Source organism: Ochotona curzoniae, unplaced genomic scaffold, assembly GCF_017591425.1.
Source record: "Ochotona curzoniae isolate NIBS_2020 unplaced genomic scaffold, NIBS_Ocur_1.0 contig_2318, whole genome shotgun sequence".
NCBI classification, from domain to species: Eukaryota; Metazoa; Chordata; class Mammalia; order Lagomorpha; family Ochotonidae; genus Ochotona; species Ochotona curzoniae.
Window position 1 is genome coordinate 2,150,954 of NW_024465419.1, and position 20,134 is coordinate 2,171,087.

At 41.4% G+C, this 20,134-nt stretch overlaps 2 protein-coding genes across 4 annotated transcripts in view; one reads left to right on the forward strand and one right to left on the reverse strand.

Moving 5' to 3' along the window:
* Positions 1-217: 217 nt before the first annotated feature.
* Positions 218-18,365, reverse strand: CHCHD7 (coiled-coil-helix-coiled-coil-helix domain containing 7). 3 transcript variants are annotated; one of them, XM_040972548.1, is made up of 5 exons: positions 18,355-18,365; positions 6,653-6,728; positions 3,313-3,382; positions 1,742-1,840; positions 218-993 (listed from the first exon to the last, which is right to left on the reverse strand). In XM_040972548.1, the coding sequence occupies exons 3-5, from the start codon at positions 3,364-3,366 to the stop codon at positions 889-891; spliced, it is 258 nt and encodes an 85-aa protein (XP_040828482.1). In that variant the 5' UTR covers positions 3,367-3,382; positions 6,653-6,728; positions 18,355-18,365; the 3' UTR covers positions 218-888. The 3 variants fall into 3 exon arrangements, with proteins under 3 accessions (XP_040828482.1, XP_040828483.1, XP_040828481.1); XM_040972549.1 differs by lacking the exon at positions 18,355-18,365 and adding an exon at positions 6,908-7,011 and having other exon boundaries at positions 6,653-6,716; XM_040972547.1 differs by lacking the exons at positions 6,653-6,728; positions 18,355-18,365 and adding an exon at positions 6,908-7,031.
* The window catches only part of PLAG1 (PLAG1 zinc finger), a 40,841-nt gene continuing 28,177 nt past the window's right edge, over positions 7,471-20,134 (forward strand). Inside the window, exon 1 of the mRNA XM_040972546.1 lies at positions 7,471-7,650. The gene's annotated coding sequence lies outside the window, so the exon portion shown is untranslated. The remainder of the gene's footprint in view (positions 7,651-20,134) is intronic.

Sequence of the window (20,134 nt, forward strand, 5' to 3'; positions counted from 1 at the left end):
GGCAATGGATATAAAGAGAGCTGCTACATAATCCTCCAATTACCACACTGAATAGTCTTAGTTTTTACATCATCAAATGAAGTTAAGCTCTAGTCTCAGCCCAGTATTGCATTCCCTTCTCGGGCCCCTTATTCACCTCAATTGCCACATCCTTATTTGCCCATCTCCCTGCCAAGAGAAATCCTACTCCAAGGGGAACCAGTTTCTTCCCCCCCCCCCCCCATTATTGTGGTTCAAGCGCTGATATTACAGGTTATCCAATGTTTATAGGTTTTAGTCTCAGAATCCTAGAACCATTTCCTGAGGGACATCTTCATGTCACTAGCTTAGGATAACCTTTTAACCCACAATCGCTTCTTCTCTAGTGAGGGAACCAGTCAACGATAAATCAGCGAAGTAAGGGTATCTGAGGAGTACGTCTGGGATTTAAGTCCTAGCACTCGTCTACCTGGCACCTACCTTTCCAGGTCTGCTCCTCACTCCTCCACTCCCTTGGGACAGTCTACAGAGAGCTCAACACCTTCCACGTGTCAAGTTGTTACATCACTCATCTCCTTTCCTTGGAAACATTGCCCCTCTCCAGGCCTCGCAGCTTCCTTACTTGTTCACATCTTACTGGAAAGACTCAACTCTTCAAGTAAGCTGTACTAACACTCCCGCCCCTGAAACCTTAGGAGCGTAAGATCAGTGCCACAGCAAGCCCATGGCGTGCCAGCCTGTTGGCAATGAGAGCAAACGTCAATGACATGGGGTCACCCGAAACATGTCACCCCTGGTTGATCTTAAGATCTCTCTGGGTAAACCTGGCAAAGTTTCAATATCACGGCAATCATCTGCTTAAAATATTCACCTGCTTCCAAGTTACACAAACAATTTTAATGCAAACATTCAATATGGTAGCTTTCCCATTGCTCCCAAGATTTCAGCTCTTTCTGCTGCTGTCGGCATAGGTGGCTTCACTCCACTCTGTCTTCTTTGGATCATGATGGAATTCTGTGTGTAGGAACAAAATAAGAATAAACCACAATCAGTCATATATTAAATGTTAATTGTTTGTTAGGAATTTGCTGTTTTTGCTCAAAAAGAATATTTTAAAAATCAGGTTTTTAAAAACCCACAACCTGGTTCTAAGACTCCAGATAAATGTCTCCAAACAGTTAATAATTTAACTGAAGGGATTATTCTGATAGCGGCCCATTTGCTACAATTAGCAAGGATATCTGGATAAGCCCAAGAATATCTGAAGCACCCTCAAAAGCTTCACGGAAAACTGGAGTTTGGCGATGAATTCTAATATAAAACAGTTTGAAATCCATGCATACTTTTTTCATGAAACGAATCTTCCATGAACTTTGTGAAGACCCTCCAACTAAAGCCCACGAAGATAAGCTACTGAGTGACTAATAAACCAACTGATCACTTCTCAGAGGGAAAAAATATAACAAGGTCCAATACTTGTACTAGGGAAACAAAATACCAATGTCTTGAGAAAATGGCATCATTTTTAACGATGAAGGATGGAAGTGCAGTAGCCTATGGTGATGGCTATGGAGGAAGAAGTTAAATTCATCTCCAGGAAGATTACATTTGTAACAGTTCTCTAACACCTTAAAACAGGAAGAAATAAAGTTTTACTACAACCATCATTGCAGGGAAAAAAGGGGATTGTAGGTAATTTCAGGTCTCAGTTTCAAGCCAAAGAAATGGGTCTTTAACATAAAGCTAACCAAGCCAGGCTTACCCAAAATCTTCGGCAATTTTTGTACTTCAAGAAGTAGCTGGAACACTTTTCCCTGTCATAGTTGTTTTCATCCATGCACCTGGCAGAGGCATCCGATTCCTTAAGTGAGAGAGCCATCACTTAAAAGGTGGGACGAGATCCAAAGCAGCCAAACTCTGTGGAAGCCGATTTCCTCTAAATGCATAATTTCACATGGCTAAGCTTTTTTTGTTCATTTTATTGTGGAGACACTAAAGAAGCTGAATCATGTGGCCATCATCTCAGCACTTTCTGCTCATGCATTTTCTTTTTCACAGTCAGGCGCGGAGTTCTGAATAACTGATGGCAAGAACTGGAGCCAAAGTACTGTGATCATCTAATCCAGTGACTACTTAGCAGGAAACTAAGGCAGGAGCAACCCACTCAACCTCACTGCTCCACAACTGCACAACTCGAGTCAGAACTCAGTTTTCTGACACATATTCAGCCTTCCCGGCTTTTCCAAATTCTCACTTTGACTTGAATGTTTGATCATAATGCTGGCATGGAAATTCCAAGTCTATCACTATTAACTAGTCTACATCAAGGCATCCTAAATTAATTAACACCATTCATCTCAATGTATTTTTGGCTATCATTCACTCCATTACGCAAGCAAACAAACTATTATGCATGTCATCTTAATAGATGTCATTAATAACACTTCAAAACCAAAGTGAGCAACATGGGGCTATGAGATTAAAGGAGAGTAGCTGCCATTTGGGAATTAGAGTAAGCCGTTTCAACTGGCAGTAGACTGGAGAGCAAACTTCAAAGTGAAAAATTTGATTGTGAAAAGTCATCTAATTGAAAGCTTTAATGGAATCGGTGAGTAACTTGTTTCACAAACCTAAGAAACATGTTTTATCTAAATAGATTTGTACAATAGAATTTTTTTGAAAACACAAGTTAATATACAATACACAGAAAAGCGAAATTGTACATTTTTCAAGAAGCTATAATTGAGGGGTATAATTCTCACAGACACCAGTGTGATGGCTGAATTATTCAAGGGTGGCCAAGCTATATGGCACTATTTAGTGAAGGTCATACCAAATAAATCTCAATGAAAATGTATTATCACAGCAAAACCTTTTGTTTGTAAGAGCTGTGTGAAAACTTGTAGATTTTCAATAGGCTAATTCTATTACCAGCCTGTTATTCTCAGCCAGCAGTGTCTCATGGACAAGATGAAATTATTGTTAGTAAAACATTAATTTCAATGACAATTTTAAAATGTAATTTCCTCTCATTTTCCATGATTGGACTAAGGATATTTTCCTCAGTGTTATATACATTTCCTTTGTTTTACAGCTATGACTAAATATTTGCATATTAAACAAATAAAAATGAGGAAAAGATGAATCTTTGTTGGCTAAATTGTGAATTTCTGAAAGTGCTCTTGTGAAAAAAAAAAGGATAGCCAGCCAAGAATATTTTGTGTACGGAAATAACTTTATTCAACAACTGCAGAAAACAGATGTCCACAAATTTAGAATAAGCCTGTTTTCCCAACTTAACACTGATGAAAACGAAAAAACAAACTACCCTACCGACAAGCAAGGATTTATGTCCGGATCTCTCAGCCTTGGTGTTGCCAAGGGCATCTTAGCGGTCTTCTTACTGAAGAAAGACAAGAGAAAAAAGGAGTTAGGGAATGGATAGCAAAAAATCAGGAGAACAGAGGAGTTATGAAAAGAACGGTAGAAAAGCAATCCATAGTCTCAAAAACCCCATGAGTTCTTGAAAATTTAGTTTTGGCATCATGGTCACCTAGTAAAAGCCTTCACATATACTTTGTACTTTGAGAATTAAGACTTGGATGTGTGTATGTTACTGTTGTCACTGGTACCTCAACACAAAGGCCATCCTGAAATCCATCTTCTGAAGATCGACTTAGTCCAGTAAGAAAGACAATCCAGGGGCAGCACGACGGTTCTATTAGCTCATTCCTGCCTGTAAGCACCAGGATCCCACATGGGCACCCATTCATACTCCAGCTGCTCTACTTCTCATCCACTGGAAGCTGGCCCAAAGCCTTGAGTCCTTGTACCCATGTGGAAAACCTGGAGGAAGCTCCTGGCTCCTGGCTGTGGATCAGCTCAGTTCAGGCTGTTGGGTCATTTTGCGAGTGAACCACAGGATGACAGATCCTTCTCTCTATAACTCTGCCTTTCCAATTAAAAAAAAAAAAAGAGTTGCCATTTACACTCCTTTTTAAAGTTTCAACAACTAAATATACTAACAAATCTAATAAGATGAATTGCAGCAATTATTATACATTGATTGGCGAACTAAAAATGGAAAAATTCAGTAGTGCTCAATTTTGGCAAAAACCTTTTATCAACTAAAATTAGAGTCCCTATTCTGTGACTAGCACCAGGACAGCCAATATACCAAATAGGCAAGTTAATGCTTACCTGACATTTGAAAACATGATGTTTAAAAATAAAAGTTCAAATTTTACTTTCCGTGGCATCTTCTACCTGCTACTTCTCTTAGCTAAAGGAAGTCATGGAATGGCACTGCTGTGCAATAATCTTCCAACTCAAATCTTAGAAACCCAACCTTGTAAATGTACTTATTAAGAATGACCACAGTTCCAAGAACACATCATAGACTCATGCAATATCAACTACATCCCAGGGAAATGCTCTCCTTAACAGAGTTGAGATTAACCTGATATGCCTATTGTCTTCAAAGATATGTCACACAAAGGGACTCAAAAGAGAAAATTCAAAAACTAACAACTAAATGCCTTAGTCATTCCAGCATTTTTTTTCAATTTCAGCATATTGGTATACTATTAACAAACCATCCACAACAGTTTAAGATACTGTGGACTAACTAAGCTGAAGGGGTTGATGTGTTTTTAAAATCTGTTCCAGTATAATCATCCTTTCACCTAAACCCTGAAGAAGACAGCCAAGTAGTGAGATCACCCAACTCGACTGACTAAAAAATGTAGTGTTGAGGGGCTGGCACCATGGCATAGGTCTAGCTGCCACCTGTGGCACAGGTATCCCAACTAGTGGCCACTCCATTTTCCCACCCAGCTCTGTGCTGGTGTGCCTGGGAAAGCGGAGGGAGATTTCCCCAGATCCTTGGGCCCCTGCACATTTGTGGGAGCTCTGGAGAAGCTCCTGGCTCCTGATCGCTCTCTGTGGTCTTTCGGGGAGTGAACCAGTGAATGGGAAGATCTCTCTCTCTCTCTCTCTCTCTCTCTCTCCCTTCCTCCCTCTCAAACTCTGTCTTTCAAATAAAATATATAAAACTTTTTAAGTGATGCATTGGTCAGTCTAAGTAGCTGGAGGTAAAAATTTTCATATGAAATGTTCCTAATTCCCTTGGCCAAGGTGGGACATCTGAAAAAAAGTCATATTAATAAGAACATTTCTGGAAAAATTATTAAGCCAAAGAAACTCGAGGCAGCTGGAGGCATTCTCAATCGAGAATCTCCCAGTTCCATCTCCTCTTTTACGGTGAAGCGAAGGGAGAACAACCTTTGCAAAGAAGGACGGAAACAGGACAGGCTATTCTGGAGGCCTGCGACTGTCCACCACTAAACAACCATTTCATGCTTTCCATGAACAATATGTAAAAATAACCAGTCAACCAAAAGCAAAGACAGAAACCTAAGATGCTATTCAACTGTATGTACAAGTTTTTGTCGTGAGCATGCTTTTGTAGCCCTGAATTCTTCCCAAGAAGAGATGCTGATAGTCTACTCAGTGCCTTCTTTTGAAAGCTTACAACTGTCTTAGGAGGCCAGACAACAGAACTCTGCTTAGCAGTGTCCACCCCTCAGATAAGATCATCTCAACAGGGGTCTAGTGCAATAACTCAAAGGCTAAATCCTCATCTTGCATCCACCAGGGATCCTGTATAGGCGCTCGTTTGTGTCCAAACTGTTCCACTTCCCATCTAGCTCCCTTCCTGTAGCTTGGCAAAGCAGTAATGAACAGTCCAAATTCTTGGGACTTTGCACCCAAATTGGAGGCCTGAAAGAAGCTCCTGGCTCCTGGCTTCAGATCAGCTCATCTCCAGCCATTGTGGCCACTTGGGGAGTGAACCAGTGGATGGAAGATCTTTATCTCCTTCTCTCTCTGTATATCTGCTTTTTCAATAAAAACTTTAAAAAAATCACCTCAACAATTATTGGGTGCAAGAAAACACTTCAAGATTCCTACTTTACATGAAAGTCTTCCCCTCTTTTGCATCATCATCATCATAAGAACTCTAACAGTAACACTTAGGTCTCATCACAGGCACCCCGGGTTAGAGCTGCCACCTGAGCTTGTTCACAGAGCACTTCCTCTTCCTTCCGGATACCAAATACAAGTCACTCCAAGCTGGTGTTTCCGAATGTCACTTCCTCTGCATGAATTCCTTCTGTATTAACTAGGACTGGCGGGGCTGAAGAGCCCGGGGCTCTGCCAGGACGCCCTTTCAAAAGGCGCAGTTCTAAGCAAAGGTCACAGGCAGAAGGCGGCAAGGAAGAGACCCGGACACAGGTGTCAGGAAGGGGGACGCACGGCGGCAGTCCATCTGAGGAACAACTTGAAATGCACTCCAAGGGCAAAGCACTTCACGGAGCGGCTCGCCCAAGCAGTTGTTCTCGGCTCCACTCTCCGAGCAGCTCACAAGAGACAGAGGGAAGGGAGCGCCACTAACACGGCCAGGCCCCTAGAGGCTTGGGGGGCGCACACCGGGCAGGGTCGGCCCGAAGCCGAAACGCACCACCCCGGGGACCTGCTGCCGGGTGCAGGGTGCAGGGGGGTCGAGGCCCCGAAACCAGAGTGGCACGTCGGTAGAGAAGAACCTGCGGAGCTGTCGGCCTGAGGCCTCCCCGCCTTCCGCGGGGCCGCCGGGGGCGGGCACAGGTGGACACACCTGGTTCGGAGCGAGGCACAGGCAGGGAATTAGAGGGTGAGAGCAGGCGATCTCGCTTCCGAGGCTGCAGGAAGAGCTGGGCAACCGGCACGAGTCAGCTTCCTCGTCCCGGCCACACAGAACCTTGCGGCGAGACCACGAAGCCCGGGCAGGGAGTCGGCGCCTCCGCAGGGCCTCGGCCCGAGCGGCTGCGCCCGGCAGACGGAGATTCGGACCCCGCGGCGGCCGTGGAGGGAGGGGCAGGGAACCACTCACCTCGGGCCGCCGCTTCGCCACCACCCAGGCCGTCTCCAGCTCCAAACACGTCAATGGCTCACGCAGCAGGACCTTAAGTAGCGCGCACCCCAACATGCTGCCCCCGCTCCCCGGCGACCGCTCGCCCAATCGGCGCGCGCTGCCGCCGGACGGACACCCGCGCCGGGCTCTGAGCGACGGGGGAGGGCGGGCCTCGCCCCGCCCCCAGCCGGCGGGAGGCGGGCCGAGGCGGGAGGAGTGGGCGGGGCGGCGCGCGAGGCCCCGCCCCCGCCCCGCCCCGCCGCGCTCCCCTTCCCCCGTCGCACCCCGCGCCGCGGCCTGCTGCCGCACACTGGCGCCTGACGGACGGCGTCCCGGACCAATCGGCCTGCGAGGCCGCGGCGGCGGCGGCGCGGACTGGCCGGCCCCGGGGCGGAGCGCGCGGTGGGGCGGTGCCGGGGGGCGGGCGCAGCGGCGGGTGGGGGCTGGGGGCGGGCCGGCGGGAGGCGGGGGCGGCGGCCGAGCAGGCCGGGGGAGGCGGCGGTGGGCGCGACGTCGGCGGCGGCGGCGGCGGCGGCGGCGGCAGCTGCAAGTTGGGCTGCAGGGGCAGCGCATACACTACAATGGCTGCTGGAAAGAGGCGTAAGGAAACAATTTCCAGGCCCGCCGCGTCCAGCCCGAAATATGAGAAAAAAATTATTAGAAATTCCGCGGGCGGTGTAAAGGCGGCGGACGGGCCGGAGGGAGGATGTTAAAGCCCCGCGGTGAGTTCTCCCGGGGTCCGGGGCGGCGGAGAGGCGTTTAGCGGGAGAAATATCAGGGTTATTTAAATTATGGGACTCGCCGAGGGGGCAGAGGAGCAGCGGCGGCGGCAGGAGGAGGAAAAGTTTGTGCTACTCCCAGCCCCTGCTCAGGACCCCAGAGAGAAAAAAATAATAATAAAAAAAATAAAATAAAATAATCCGGCGGGGCTGCGAGGACTCCCGAAGTCGCTTCTGACAGGGCAGGGGGCGATGCGGCTGGGGACCCGAAGGTGAGGTCGGTGGGAAAAAAAAAATACCTTTTATTCAGGGTCTGGAAAGTTTGAAAAGTTTTCCTCCTCCTCCTCCTCCTCCTCCTCGTCTCTGGTGCTGTGAATATTGTGACAGCGGCAGCGGCAGCAGCGAGAGCGGAAGACATTAGAGACCCGAAAAATAAGGGAAAAATTAATATAAATTCAGTTTTGAGAGTAAACTCTCCGCATTTTCCACCAAAACATCCCGGGGGAAGGTCGCTTCCCAAGGGGCCTGGCGGAAACCCGCGGTCGGCAATATTTGGGGGGCACTTTGAGTGACTTGGGGTAACTTTGCCCCTTTTTCGAAAGAGGTTTTTTCTTTTCTGGAGAAATGCATTTGTTTTCTGCCCTTTCCTCAGGTGGGCGAGCCGGGGTCGGGGTGCGGGGTCTGCGGGGAGGTGTGAGCCCGGGGTGTGTGGCTGCTGGGGGGGGCAAGGGGGAGGGGGGTGCTAAATGAAAGCAGGAGAGCGGCACACAGCAGGGACAGCTTGTTGTCAGTATCATAAACAACCAAAATGGAGGGAGAACTCAGGCATATAACCAAATAAAAATTTTTAAAAAATCGCAAAAAATCCCTAAAAGTCCGAGATGCTCCCCCTTTTCTCGCTCAAGGTAAAAGTACGAGCCGCCTTTCCTCTGAAGCCCATTTTGACTTTACAGGGACCAAGGAGTTAATATTTATTTATTTTTTTTAAACTTTCGAAGGGCAAAAAGCCTTTTATAACTCAACCGACAATGAGAAAACGTGAAAATCCGATGCAAGAGAAGCAGGGGGAGGGAGGGGGGAGGTGTTAGTGCAGAAACTGCTAAACTTATTGGTAATGGGGACTGATCTGAGATAAGATAAACACTATATTTGCTATTTTATAATTCCCTTTTAATGATCTTTCGGGGTGTGGGGTTTTTTTTTTTTTGGTGGAAAAAAAGTGATGCCATTTTCTTAATAGAGTTAATATGTGTGATAGCAAGAATAAACCTTTCCTGCTTTGGATTGCATTTTCGTCGCATTTATGCTTCAGGTTTTGTTGGTGGCTCCCTCCTTTCTTTAAACTGGGCTCTCCAGAGGAGGGTAGGGAGGTGCTGGTGTCCAGAGAGCCTGGGCTGCGAGAATGGACTGCCTTGTGGGGAGGGCCGGGGAGCTGCCTGGTTTTTTCCCCTTCCTGACATATTTGCTTCACCTGTTCATCCTCCCTGGGGAAGGTGAAGCTGAGGTTTTCTGGTTTTACGTCTGGACAAGGATGGTGCCTCTTGCATCACATGGATGTGAGTGGGAAAGTGCTGCTGATGTTGGTTCCACGTGGGATATGGGACCGAGCAGGGCATTTTAAAGGGACAGCTTCTCTTTTCTGGTAGCTGTGGCCACCTACACAGCATCTCTGTCTGAGGACCCACAACAGAGGTGCTGCCAGGGTATGGTGGAGGGAGAGCCTTCTCTTTCCATGACCCAAGTGCACCCAGCTTTGGATGTGATGGAGGGGTAACCAGACTCCAGGGGAGGTGTGTGAGTGTGAGTGTGTGTGTGTGTGTGTGTGTGTGTGTGTGTGTAATGGGGGGGGAACCAGTGTGCGTCCAGGCTGCTCTTTTGTGCAGCATGCCCTCCCAGGGAACTTTTCATGTTACATGGCTTTGCTTTGGAAGCTGATTTTGGAAGGAATTGTGGAAAAATGGAAATAGTTTAAGGTGTGTGGTGTAATGGTATAGCATTATTGAACAGTTACGAATTCTGTGCACTGAGATCAAAGAGCTATGGATGCTGGTAATGGGATTTTACAGCCATTTTGTAAAAACTGTAAAATAGCTAATATTCACTTTGGCTTCAGTTACATTGAGGACTTCTGGTTGAAAATTGCAGATAAAGTGATGAGGATTCTTTACCAGTGTAAGCAGTAGACATTTCCTCTGGAGGAAAAAAGCCCACATACCAACACCATGGAAAAGTTTACATCTATATCCGTTTTTAAAAACCCATCACAGACATACACTGTAACTTTGGACCTATGAGATGAATAGATTTTTAAGACCCAGAGACCTATCGGCTTGCATCTTCTCTGTTGAATTTATTTGTGTTATCTGACAGGAAATGTTTACTGATCATTAACTACTAATCAGCTCTTTCGTATTAGATTTCCATAGTGTCTTCCAAATTTAAAATGTTTAAGTTGTTAGCCATACTGTATGCAGGAATTTCAGTTCATCTGGAATAGAAATTCCTTGTGTCCCATTTTCCACAGGTATGTGGAGTTCTCTAAAATGAGCACCTAGCTCCCTCTGTTTTGATGATTTGTAGAAAATGGATTAAAGTTTGAGCTGAATTTTTAACCTTCTTGTACAGAATGTTTTCTGTTGCCATACTGTATAAACACAGTATCAATTTGAAGTGCATTGTATGTTACCCTGTGTCCACAGCTGAGCTCTCCCCACATCTTTCTGTGAATAACTCTGTAACAATATAGCCCTGGTATAGTGTTTGATTATATCATCATATGGTTTCTAATGTTGAAAGCAATTATAAATTTCTGAGGACTTTTTGAAAAATTAATTCCATGAATAACCTTTAAAACTGAAGTGATTGGAAGGGGAGTAAGCTATTGGCACAGAGGAATCCCCCAGCCCTCAGCAGGTCCTGGGCAGAGGTTTCAGAATGCCATTGCTAGTTACAAAATCTTGCAAGTCTGTCCTCCATTCTCCTTGTATTTTGGCTCAGGGTACTGACACTAACTTTTAAGTAGTTCCAATTAGGCTTTGTTTTTCAAGTAAATAGGAATCCTAGATTGTGAATACTGGGACAAACTAGACTCTGATATTACTTCAATCGCTGCAAAAGTGAAGAAGTATTTCTGCCAGTTATACTAAATTGATGGATTACTTAGGTTGTTCGCACACTTCAAGTCACCATTCGTTTCTTGTCAGCCTGGTAAAGGTGCTAGCATCGTGGAGTGCTTTTCTCATCTAGTGGTATCATTTCTTCATGTTTAGGTTATACACAACTAAATCCTTACCTGACTTACAAAGTGCACAAGTATAAAATCTGTGACTCCTGAGAGTCTTGTTTAGATAGGGCTCAGCACAGTAACTAATTTGAACCAATTGTATTGATCTTTTTGATGGTTTACAAATTCTACGTGACAATTTACAGAAAGAATCTAAGGATCTTGTATACTCAAATTTTTTTATTTGTCAGAATTACAGAAACTTCATAGGCTGAGTATCTTCAAATTTGTGTTACTAATTTTGCTCTTCAGAATTCTGTAAAGAAATTAGCTGTTGTGGAAGATAACTTATTTTAAGAGTGGGGTAATACTGATAAAATTCTATATCTGTATACTTGATATAACCAAAATATTTAACAGATAGATATTTTATAGTTAAATAAGTTGGTGAGCTTACTCTAATCCATCTAGTTTAAATTTTTTAAAGGGTTTTTTTTGTTTTCAGTATCATACAAAGCTGGTGTTTTTTTCCTTCATTTTTAGTAAAACCCTGATTGTTACTATATACATTTTAATTTAGTGTTTTGCAAGTTTTCCTTTCTAAGCATTAAATCACTGTTTGATTTGAAAAGTTACATAACTAAAACATCCACCTATATCCATCTTTTAAGTTTTGTTTCAGCAATTATTTGCTCCCAGAGGTGTATAATCAAAATGATCATCCTTTTAGGCATTTAAAAAAATTTTTTTCTACTTAGAATTGTGTTCGTTGGAAAATTAAGATACATAAAATATTACCTTTTTTACACACATATGCACACACACACAGAGCCAGAAAAAAGCATGAAAAATTTTTCTGAATACTTTCCCTTAAAATGGTTGGACATATGGTTTCTGATGTGTTTACAGACTTAAAGGAAATATAAATTTGTTCCCTTTATATTGATAATATAGATGTTTTAGTTACCTAAGGGAAGAGTTTCAGCAGGAAAGAACTAAACTTTCAGCAAAAAAAGGAAGATAGTGTGTTCAATGTAAAAAGGCTATGAATTGTCCCTTGAACCACTTTTAAACTATTTTAAGATTCTCATGAATACTTCTTTGGAAGCATTTAGTACCTTGAGAGTATACCAGTCACTGCTTCAAAACAAAGGTGGACCTTTAATTTCTTTAGTTATAACAGGAATTAATATAGGCAGCATATTTAACCAATTAGTAAGTGTTTAGGTAGTCTTGGGAATGTGTTTACAAATAAGTTAAATGTGAGGGCAGGGTAAATCGGATTGACAAACTATAAAGTTAGCCTTGATTTCAGAATTCATGTGTGCGAATTTTTTCCCCTCTCACTGTAAGACCGTTTTAGAGGTAACTGATTTTTACTTTTTGAATTTATGAAATTAGCTAAATTTTTTACAATGCTGAACTCTGAAATCTACCCTGTTACTCTATTGCATTTCTATCAAAGAAATAACTTTTGCCTCACTTGCAAATTTAATTGTTAAATGTAATTCGAGGAATTAAATGAACAGTTTTAATTGCAATATGTTAGAAAATTACTGGTACAGAGTGTTTAACATTTGAAGTTAGGAGAAATATATGTGTATGAAAGCCTGTTAGAAACTATCGTGGAGATGTAATTTGATTTTTACTTTGAAATTGATTGGCCTGCTGCCCACTGGTTTGCATTGTGTTTAGTGTGAACACCTGTCTGCACCTCCTCTTTTTGCAAGATACTGACAGAGATGTGGGATGGAATTGCCAGAGGTACTGAAGCAGTTTTATTTTCTGATTTTGTGTACATACTGGTGTTGTCAGTCTTAAGAATTTTGCTGGATTTTTAAAAAATGCTTATCAAAATACAAGAAAATATAAAACAGCAGTGTCTTATTTTTAAAAAGTAAAGTGATATGATACTGCATTAAAATTCTCTGTATTTAAAAGTCCCTGGATGCCTTGTAAACAGAGTGACTGCAGGATCAAGGCATTAAGACTAACCACAGTGTGTGTGTTGGGAATTGGAGATGACTACCCACGAAATGTATGCGTGTAAAGAATGAATGAACTCACACAATTATATCCTGGGTTAAAAGGATAAGCAATTTACTTGAAAGATTTCTTTGCCTTGTTTTTAAGCAGAATCTTCCTAAACTAAAAATATTTAAAACCTAGAAATATAAAGACTTTAGAAAGCAAAGAAAAAAAAAGCCTTTTTACCCCCTTAAAAATTAAAATCATTAAATAATGGAAGTGTAAAACAACTGTGTAGGAGTGGACTAAAATGTTCAAAATTGATGGTAAATAACTAGGGAGATAAATATTTCAGAATAAAATAACAGTTTATTTAAAAAGTTGAAATTTGACTTCCGTTAATAAAAGACTACTAGCTACTGAGCAAAATTTACTTAGAAATAAATTTACTTAGAAAAATTAGAGTAATCATTAGGAAGCTCTGTCAGGGAATATTTTTAATACAGGTTGCTAGTTTTATAATGACTTGTTAGAAACAGATTCACAAAGCTTTTCCTCTTTATCTGCTTAGATTTGAAAAAAAACTAATTTAAATTCTAGAAATAATTTGCAGGAGCTACCTGGAATAAATGTTAAAAATAAGAAAAATATGTTCTGTTTTTAGAAAGGATTTTAAAAATTATTTTAAATGTGTACCTGTGTGAAGTGTTCTGAGAACCTTAGAAACTGTTGAAAATTATTAGCTTTCTAGCTTATCAGAAAACCTAAAACTTTCCTTAATTAAAATAAATGTTAAAACTTCAGTCTAAGAATAGTTTGTGCAGATTTTTAGGATAATTTGAATAATTTCTTACAAACTTAAGGCATTTAAAAAGCTTTTTACCTGGTGGAGATGAGAACATTTCTGAAATGTGTTTAGGTGTTTGCTGCTGAGCAAAGAAAGTTTTGTTAATCAGCACTTGAATTTCTGGAGGAGAATTTGAATCTGTCCCTGTTCTGATACCCAGTTTGTCCTGGTCTGAGACAGTGTTTGAGGGTAGAGGAGGTGTCCGCTCTCAAAGGGTGCAGGGCTTCTCCCCGTTGTTGGGGAGGTACTGTGCAAGGTTTCCAACTCTGCCTTGTCCAGAGGGAGAGCCTTAGTTTTACTCTGAGTTATCAAATGCTGGGATTATTGTCACAAACCAATGTTGGGATTACACATGAACATGTTGATTGCTTATGATTTCCTATCTTTCCGTTTCTGAATATGAGGCTGTTCCTTCTCAGAATAAATGCTGCAACCGAAGGGCAGCATCTGTGTTTAAAGTGATATCCCTAGAATCAACTTGAGCCTTAAAGATACATTTTTGGAGACTGTCAAAGTAGAAATCAATTAGAATTGGGAGAATTTAGCCCTTTGGTGGAACAGAAATTAAGCCCCCTTGCAGAATGGCAAAATTAGAAAGTTTAACAAGTTTTGCTTGACTATGTATTTGTAGTAAGTGTCAGTGCAGTTGTTCCTGCTCAGGAGGATATTAACAAGTTGGATCCGGAAGCTTAAGATAGTTAAGGTGTGTGGTTCACAGTAGCACTAGTTGAATTTTAGCCAGCTAGATTTTTCTCACTAACTTTATTTTGTTTTCTTTTATTGTCTTAATGCTAAAATCGCATAGATCTCAGACCACTTCTCATCATATCCTACGAGAGTTATAAGTAGATTTTATTTTTTATCAGCTTTAGACAATGAAGTAGAAATACTTTTTAACTAAGAATGCATTTCCCTTTCAAAGCTGCTTTTTGCATTTCCATTCCAATGAAGAGAAGTTAGTTATGTTACTTTAAAACTAAGTTTTTTATTTTTCAGTTTATGTGAGACTTGTTACCTTATGTACTTGGATAATACCCATTATAACCTTAAAATGAATATTAATATGACCAATACATGATTATAAGCTACATCACCAGCATGAGCTTGTCTGTTTAAAACCAATTTCTACATAAATCTAAGACAGTGTTTTTCATGTATTTTGCTAATTTGTTATTGAAGTTATATAATGGAATATAGTTTCAAAATACATTGTGTTTTGCTTCTAATATTTGTGTTGTTTGGAAATCACTATTTAGATACATAGGGATTCAATGTTGAAATAGAATTGGCTACATAATAAAACAGGTCAGTGTTAACAAGAGTTTGGGAAACTGTCCTACAGTTTTTATTTGAAGGGTTTAAAATGTTACGAACAAAGAAAGCACCTGTGAGTCCGGGACACACTGAACAAGAGTGGTGACATTTCATGCATCTTTTTCTTGCTTCATAAAACCTGAGCATCCTCAGAGCTACTGTCTTGCAAACAAACAGCTGATTGAACTATGTGTCCCGTGCAAAGTGCAGGTATCAGGCTTACCTTGTCATGAGATCTGCTTCAGTTGATTTTTAAGAAAAAAGTAGAAGCCAGACATTCCTTAGTAGTAAGTTGGCACACATCACTTTCTAAAAGGCATGATATGTACAATACAGTGTCCTAATTGTTTACTCAAATCACAATCAAACTATCAAGCAGTGAATGTCATTAGATATGGCACAAAGGTCCTAACTATTCAACTGAATAATTTGATTCACTGCTGCAATATATACGGGATTTTAACTGAGTTATTTTGTACTTAAAACTTGTGTGTGTGTCTGTGTGTGAGCCTAGAAGTTTGTAAACAAAGTGAATGCCTGTACAAGTCTGCCCGTCTGTACAGTTTCCTAAAAGCATCTTCCCTTTGACAACCAGGATTTTTTTTTCAAATACACAGCCAGTGTTACTTCAAAGATCAATGATATATTCAATTAGTTTAATTGTTTTTCATAGAAAAGTGGTAATGAGGGAGTTAGAATGATTGAATTTGAAATCTGTAATAATGAAGTATTTAATGTTTTTCATGATACCTTAATTTTTTTAAGGACAGTTACAGATGTTTACTTCTGTAAACTTGTCTTCTTTTAAAGATGTCTTCTTTTGGGAAGTTATAACCTAAGGCAGGTAGTTATCTCTAAACTCTAACTTACAAAGTACTTTTATTAAGAATCCTCCTTTCTCCAAGCTCATGTTATTAAAAGAAATTCCTCTGTTGGAGCACTTTTAATCATAGCCTGCCTGGATTTTTTTTTTTAATACGTGCTAGGGATCCTATTCCTTTACTTCAATGTGGGTCTGATGTGGTGCTCGTACCTCAGTTTACCTTCTATCAGGGCAGCAGAAGGACAGGAAAGCAGTTTGTTGGGAGTGATTGATCACACTCCGAGACGGACTTAGAATAGCCCTTCTACAGTGCGTGGTACGCTGCCAGAATTAAAAGGAATTTCTTAATTAAAACCAAAATACTCGTGAGTCTAAGAACTGTTTTCCTAATCAGATTTCAGGCACACTTATGTGCGTCCATTGGACATTGCCAGTGAGTGTCCTTGCTATTTGGGTCTGTTTTGTTCTCAGTGCTGCCACCCTGTGAGTGGCACTGCCTCTACCACACACACTAATTTTCTGTTCTGTATTATCAAGCGACAACATCCAAAACCACTTCTGGGAAGTGAACATACATATTAACATTAGTCAAGAGGGGACTGTGTACACAGAAGACTCTGCTTCTGTGTTTGATGCTGTACTGAGACTAGATTGTTAAAACTTGCTCTTGCAGAAGTGTGGTAATCAGCTGCTATGAAGTGAAACTGTGGAAATTTTTAAAGGTAAATACTTTTGTTTGTTTCATCTGTTGTTTCACTAAGTTTAAATGCAGTTGGACTAGAATTGTAAATCCAGCTTGAAATTGGTCAAAATAATAAGCAGAAGTCTGATCTCTCAAAGATGAGAGATGTTACAAGAAATCTTAGCCAAATTTTAGTAAAAAGTTCTTTCTAGTAAAAACAAAACCAAAAATGAACACCAAAAGAAGAGACTGTTTCTGTTTGAAAGAAACAGAAACTTAACTTGATGTGTTAAATTATATCCCGACCCTTTAGCCAACATGACTTTTAAATTATATCACCCCAAATATTTTGAGTATTAATACTAAGCTTAAGTCAGTGAGTATTTATCTGTTTTATCTCATTTAGCTTTCACAACAGTCTCTGAGATAGGAAGTGTAAGCTTACCGTGTGTTAAAAACCAATAGGATTTCAGAAATCAAAATTCTGTCTTTTTTTTTTACAAGTGTGTCTTTAGAACGGCTAGACCACAAAAGCTAATTATTGTAAATTGGTTTGCTAGTGTAAACTTAAATTATGTCCATATTGAAATTAGTATATTTATGAAATAATAAATGTGTTTCAGAAATAAAAATTTCTGGCATGAAGTGGATGCTGAGTGAGTAACTCAAGTTACAAAGTGTATTGTGTCTACTTATTTTTAAAGTATACAGAAGGAATTGGAGGGAAATTTATAAACTTACTAAGCTAAAGGAGATTTCTGAAAATATAAACCTGAAGTTTGTTTTACATTAAACATCTTTACTAGTTTTATGGAGTTTTGCTTCAGAGGAAATAAAGCCATCTGACTTCAGAATAATGAATCAGCATTCATTTCAAAAATTTTGAATGGTTTTAATTCAACAAACAATTCTGTATGGAGAAAATTGAAAATATTGCTTGGTTTGGTTAACTTCAGATATTAGCTTCCAAGGTACAAATGTCACTGATAATCTTCCATCCAAGAGCAAGAAGACAATTTATTACAGTAAATGGTATTGTCCCAATTATTATAAATTCCAGATTAAATTCAAGCTGTCCATTTTGTAATCCATGTCTCTATCTCCATAGGATTGGGAATTTATAGCTTTCTTTCTTCCTTTGTGTCTCCCCAAATACACAGAAATACCAATTAAAGTTTTTTTTTAACTTATTGTAATGGGAATGTGACTACATATTAAATCAGAACGAAGTATTGACACCTTGAGAAAAGAAACAATTTTTTTAATTCTCTGCTTTATATCATTCTTTGTTCTTTACAGCGACCAAAAGATGAGACTGTATCAGTTCAGTGTATTTTGATAAGGCAAAATGAGAATTGTCAGGACTTGTCTAAAATAATGAGATCTTTGACTGAGTGGTTATTTGAGTGATTTAAAATATGAAATGCAGTTAGAGATTCCCAAGTTTCTTGCTTGTTCCCAACTCCAGCAACCAATGCTACCATTTAGAATGATTAGTAATGTTTTATCAGACGTTGGTAGCTTCCACCCTGAGACAGGTTGTGGTTTGTTTTCGCTTTGTGTCCTATTTATTAAAATTTTACTCTTTGTTCCAAATGGCAGCCAGAAAGGAGCAGGGGCTGAGAGTACCTCATACCACTGTTTGGTTACTGGAATTTGCCCTCTGCTTTTTGCTTGCTTTTTTTTATATCTTTTGGATGTTGAGTTAATGGGGGAAAAAGAGACCATAAAGTAGTATATTTTAAAATGTCATGTGAATGGTTTAGACATTAAAAGCGATGGGTATTCATGGATGGGAGAGGTGGAACTTGAGATGGGCTCTAAGAAGGGTGTGAGTTAGGAATAGGCACGAAGAAGGGAGGTTCCAGTGAAAGGAATGGTTTCAGTAGAGGTTGGGAGGCAGAAATGTGCTTGTCTAGAGCCATCAAGAAGACCAGTCTGACTGGAGAGAGGGGTTTGTAAGGGAACAGTGCAAGGGAAGACTGGAAAAGTGTGCTGAGGCTGATTGTGAAAACCCTGGGTAACCAGCCTGGAGAATTTGCTCTGTGTGCTGTAAAAGGGATCGCTGTTGTTTGAACAGGGAAGAATAAGTTAGGAAAATGAAATGAATTTTGGATCTAGAGTAAATCGAGCCCATGAATGTGACACCAGAGTTACAGGAGAGTCAGGTCTTTTATCACCATATCCGTTCCCCACCACCCCCCAGCAAGTTCTCAACACAGCTTTTCCAGCACTTTTAGTCACTGCTGTCTGGATATTGGCATCTCAAGCTCAGGTCCCTGCATCAGGCAGTTCAGACTGAGGTAATGGTATTATTGCCCTGCCATTCTTTTTTGCCTGTAGTCACCACTACACCTGCCTACTTTCAGTTTAAACTTCAGTTTTAGGTGTAAGAATTCCACTGTAGAGACATTAACAAAGTAGACGGATGGAGGAAAGAGATGCTAATACCCAGTAGGTTAGACTACAGACTCAGGCCAAGAGCAAGGAGTGGGAAGGATGAGCAGCAAACAGGTGTATTGCAGGCAAGCTTTCTCCTGTCACTGAGCCAAGGGTATCTGAATGAGCAGAGAAGAGGTCAAGAAAGCTGGCACAGGAGGCTGACAGCTTGATGTGTCAGGTGCCCAGTACCGTGTCAGAGGATTTGCATTCTGTTGAGAAAGGGACTCACTGTACAGTCATTAATGATGTTGTCTGTATGTCTCCATTCTCTGGCCCTTTTCTATTTCCTCTCTCCGTGGACTCTCAACTTGTGCCCTCCTCCTGAACCTCTTTTCTCATCTGCCTCCCCAGGTCCTGCCTGGATCCCAGAGAAGATAGACACTCTTGTTAGTGCAGCTTCCTGCCTGGCCCGTCTGTCTCTGGATTCCTCCTCAGCAATGGTGTCTAGCCCTCCTATAGGGGATCCCTGGGACCTCTGGAGCCCACTGCTCAAGCCTTGCCTGGCTTCTTGTGTTACCCTTCACTTCTCTTCCCAGGAACCTGTCGTCCCTTCTCCATCTCAACGCCCCTCCCTTAACAAAGCAAACTGAATCTTTAAGACCTCTGCCTTCATCCCACCACCTACTCAGGATGGCGTCAGGCTTCCTAAAAGAGCCAGCTGGCTGTGATCTGTTTCCCTCTTCTCTTACTTTGTTTTTTGTTTGTTTGTTTTAACATTTATTTATTTATCTGGAAGGCAGAGTTAGAGGGGGAGATAGAGAAATCTTCCACCTGCTGATTCGCTCCCCCAGTGGCTAAAGTGGCTAGGACTTGGACTAGGCTGTGTGAGTAGCAGGAGCCCAAGCTCTCAGTCCATCCTCTGCTCTTTTCCCAAGGTGTTAGCTGGGAGCTGGATCCAAATGGAACAGCCAGAACTTGAACTAATATTTATATGGGATGCTGACCACACAGGTCACAACTTAACCCAGGCTGATCCCTGTCCTAACTCTTTTAACCATCCTGCCTGCATTTTCATTTGGAGCCTGCCTTTGTGGAGGACATCCATCCACAGCTTCCAGATACCAAGCTCGTGACATCTTTTTCTTTTCATCCCCACTTGACGTCTCGATGGTATCCCATACCTTCTGCAGACTCCACCTCTGGCTTTCCTGACCCTGTCATTCCTCCTCTGGCACTCCTTCAGCACCT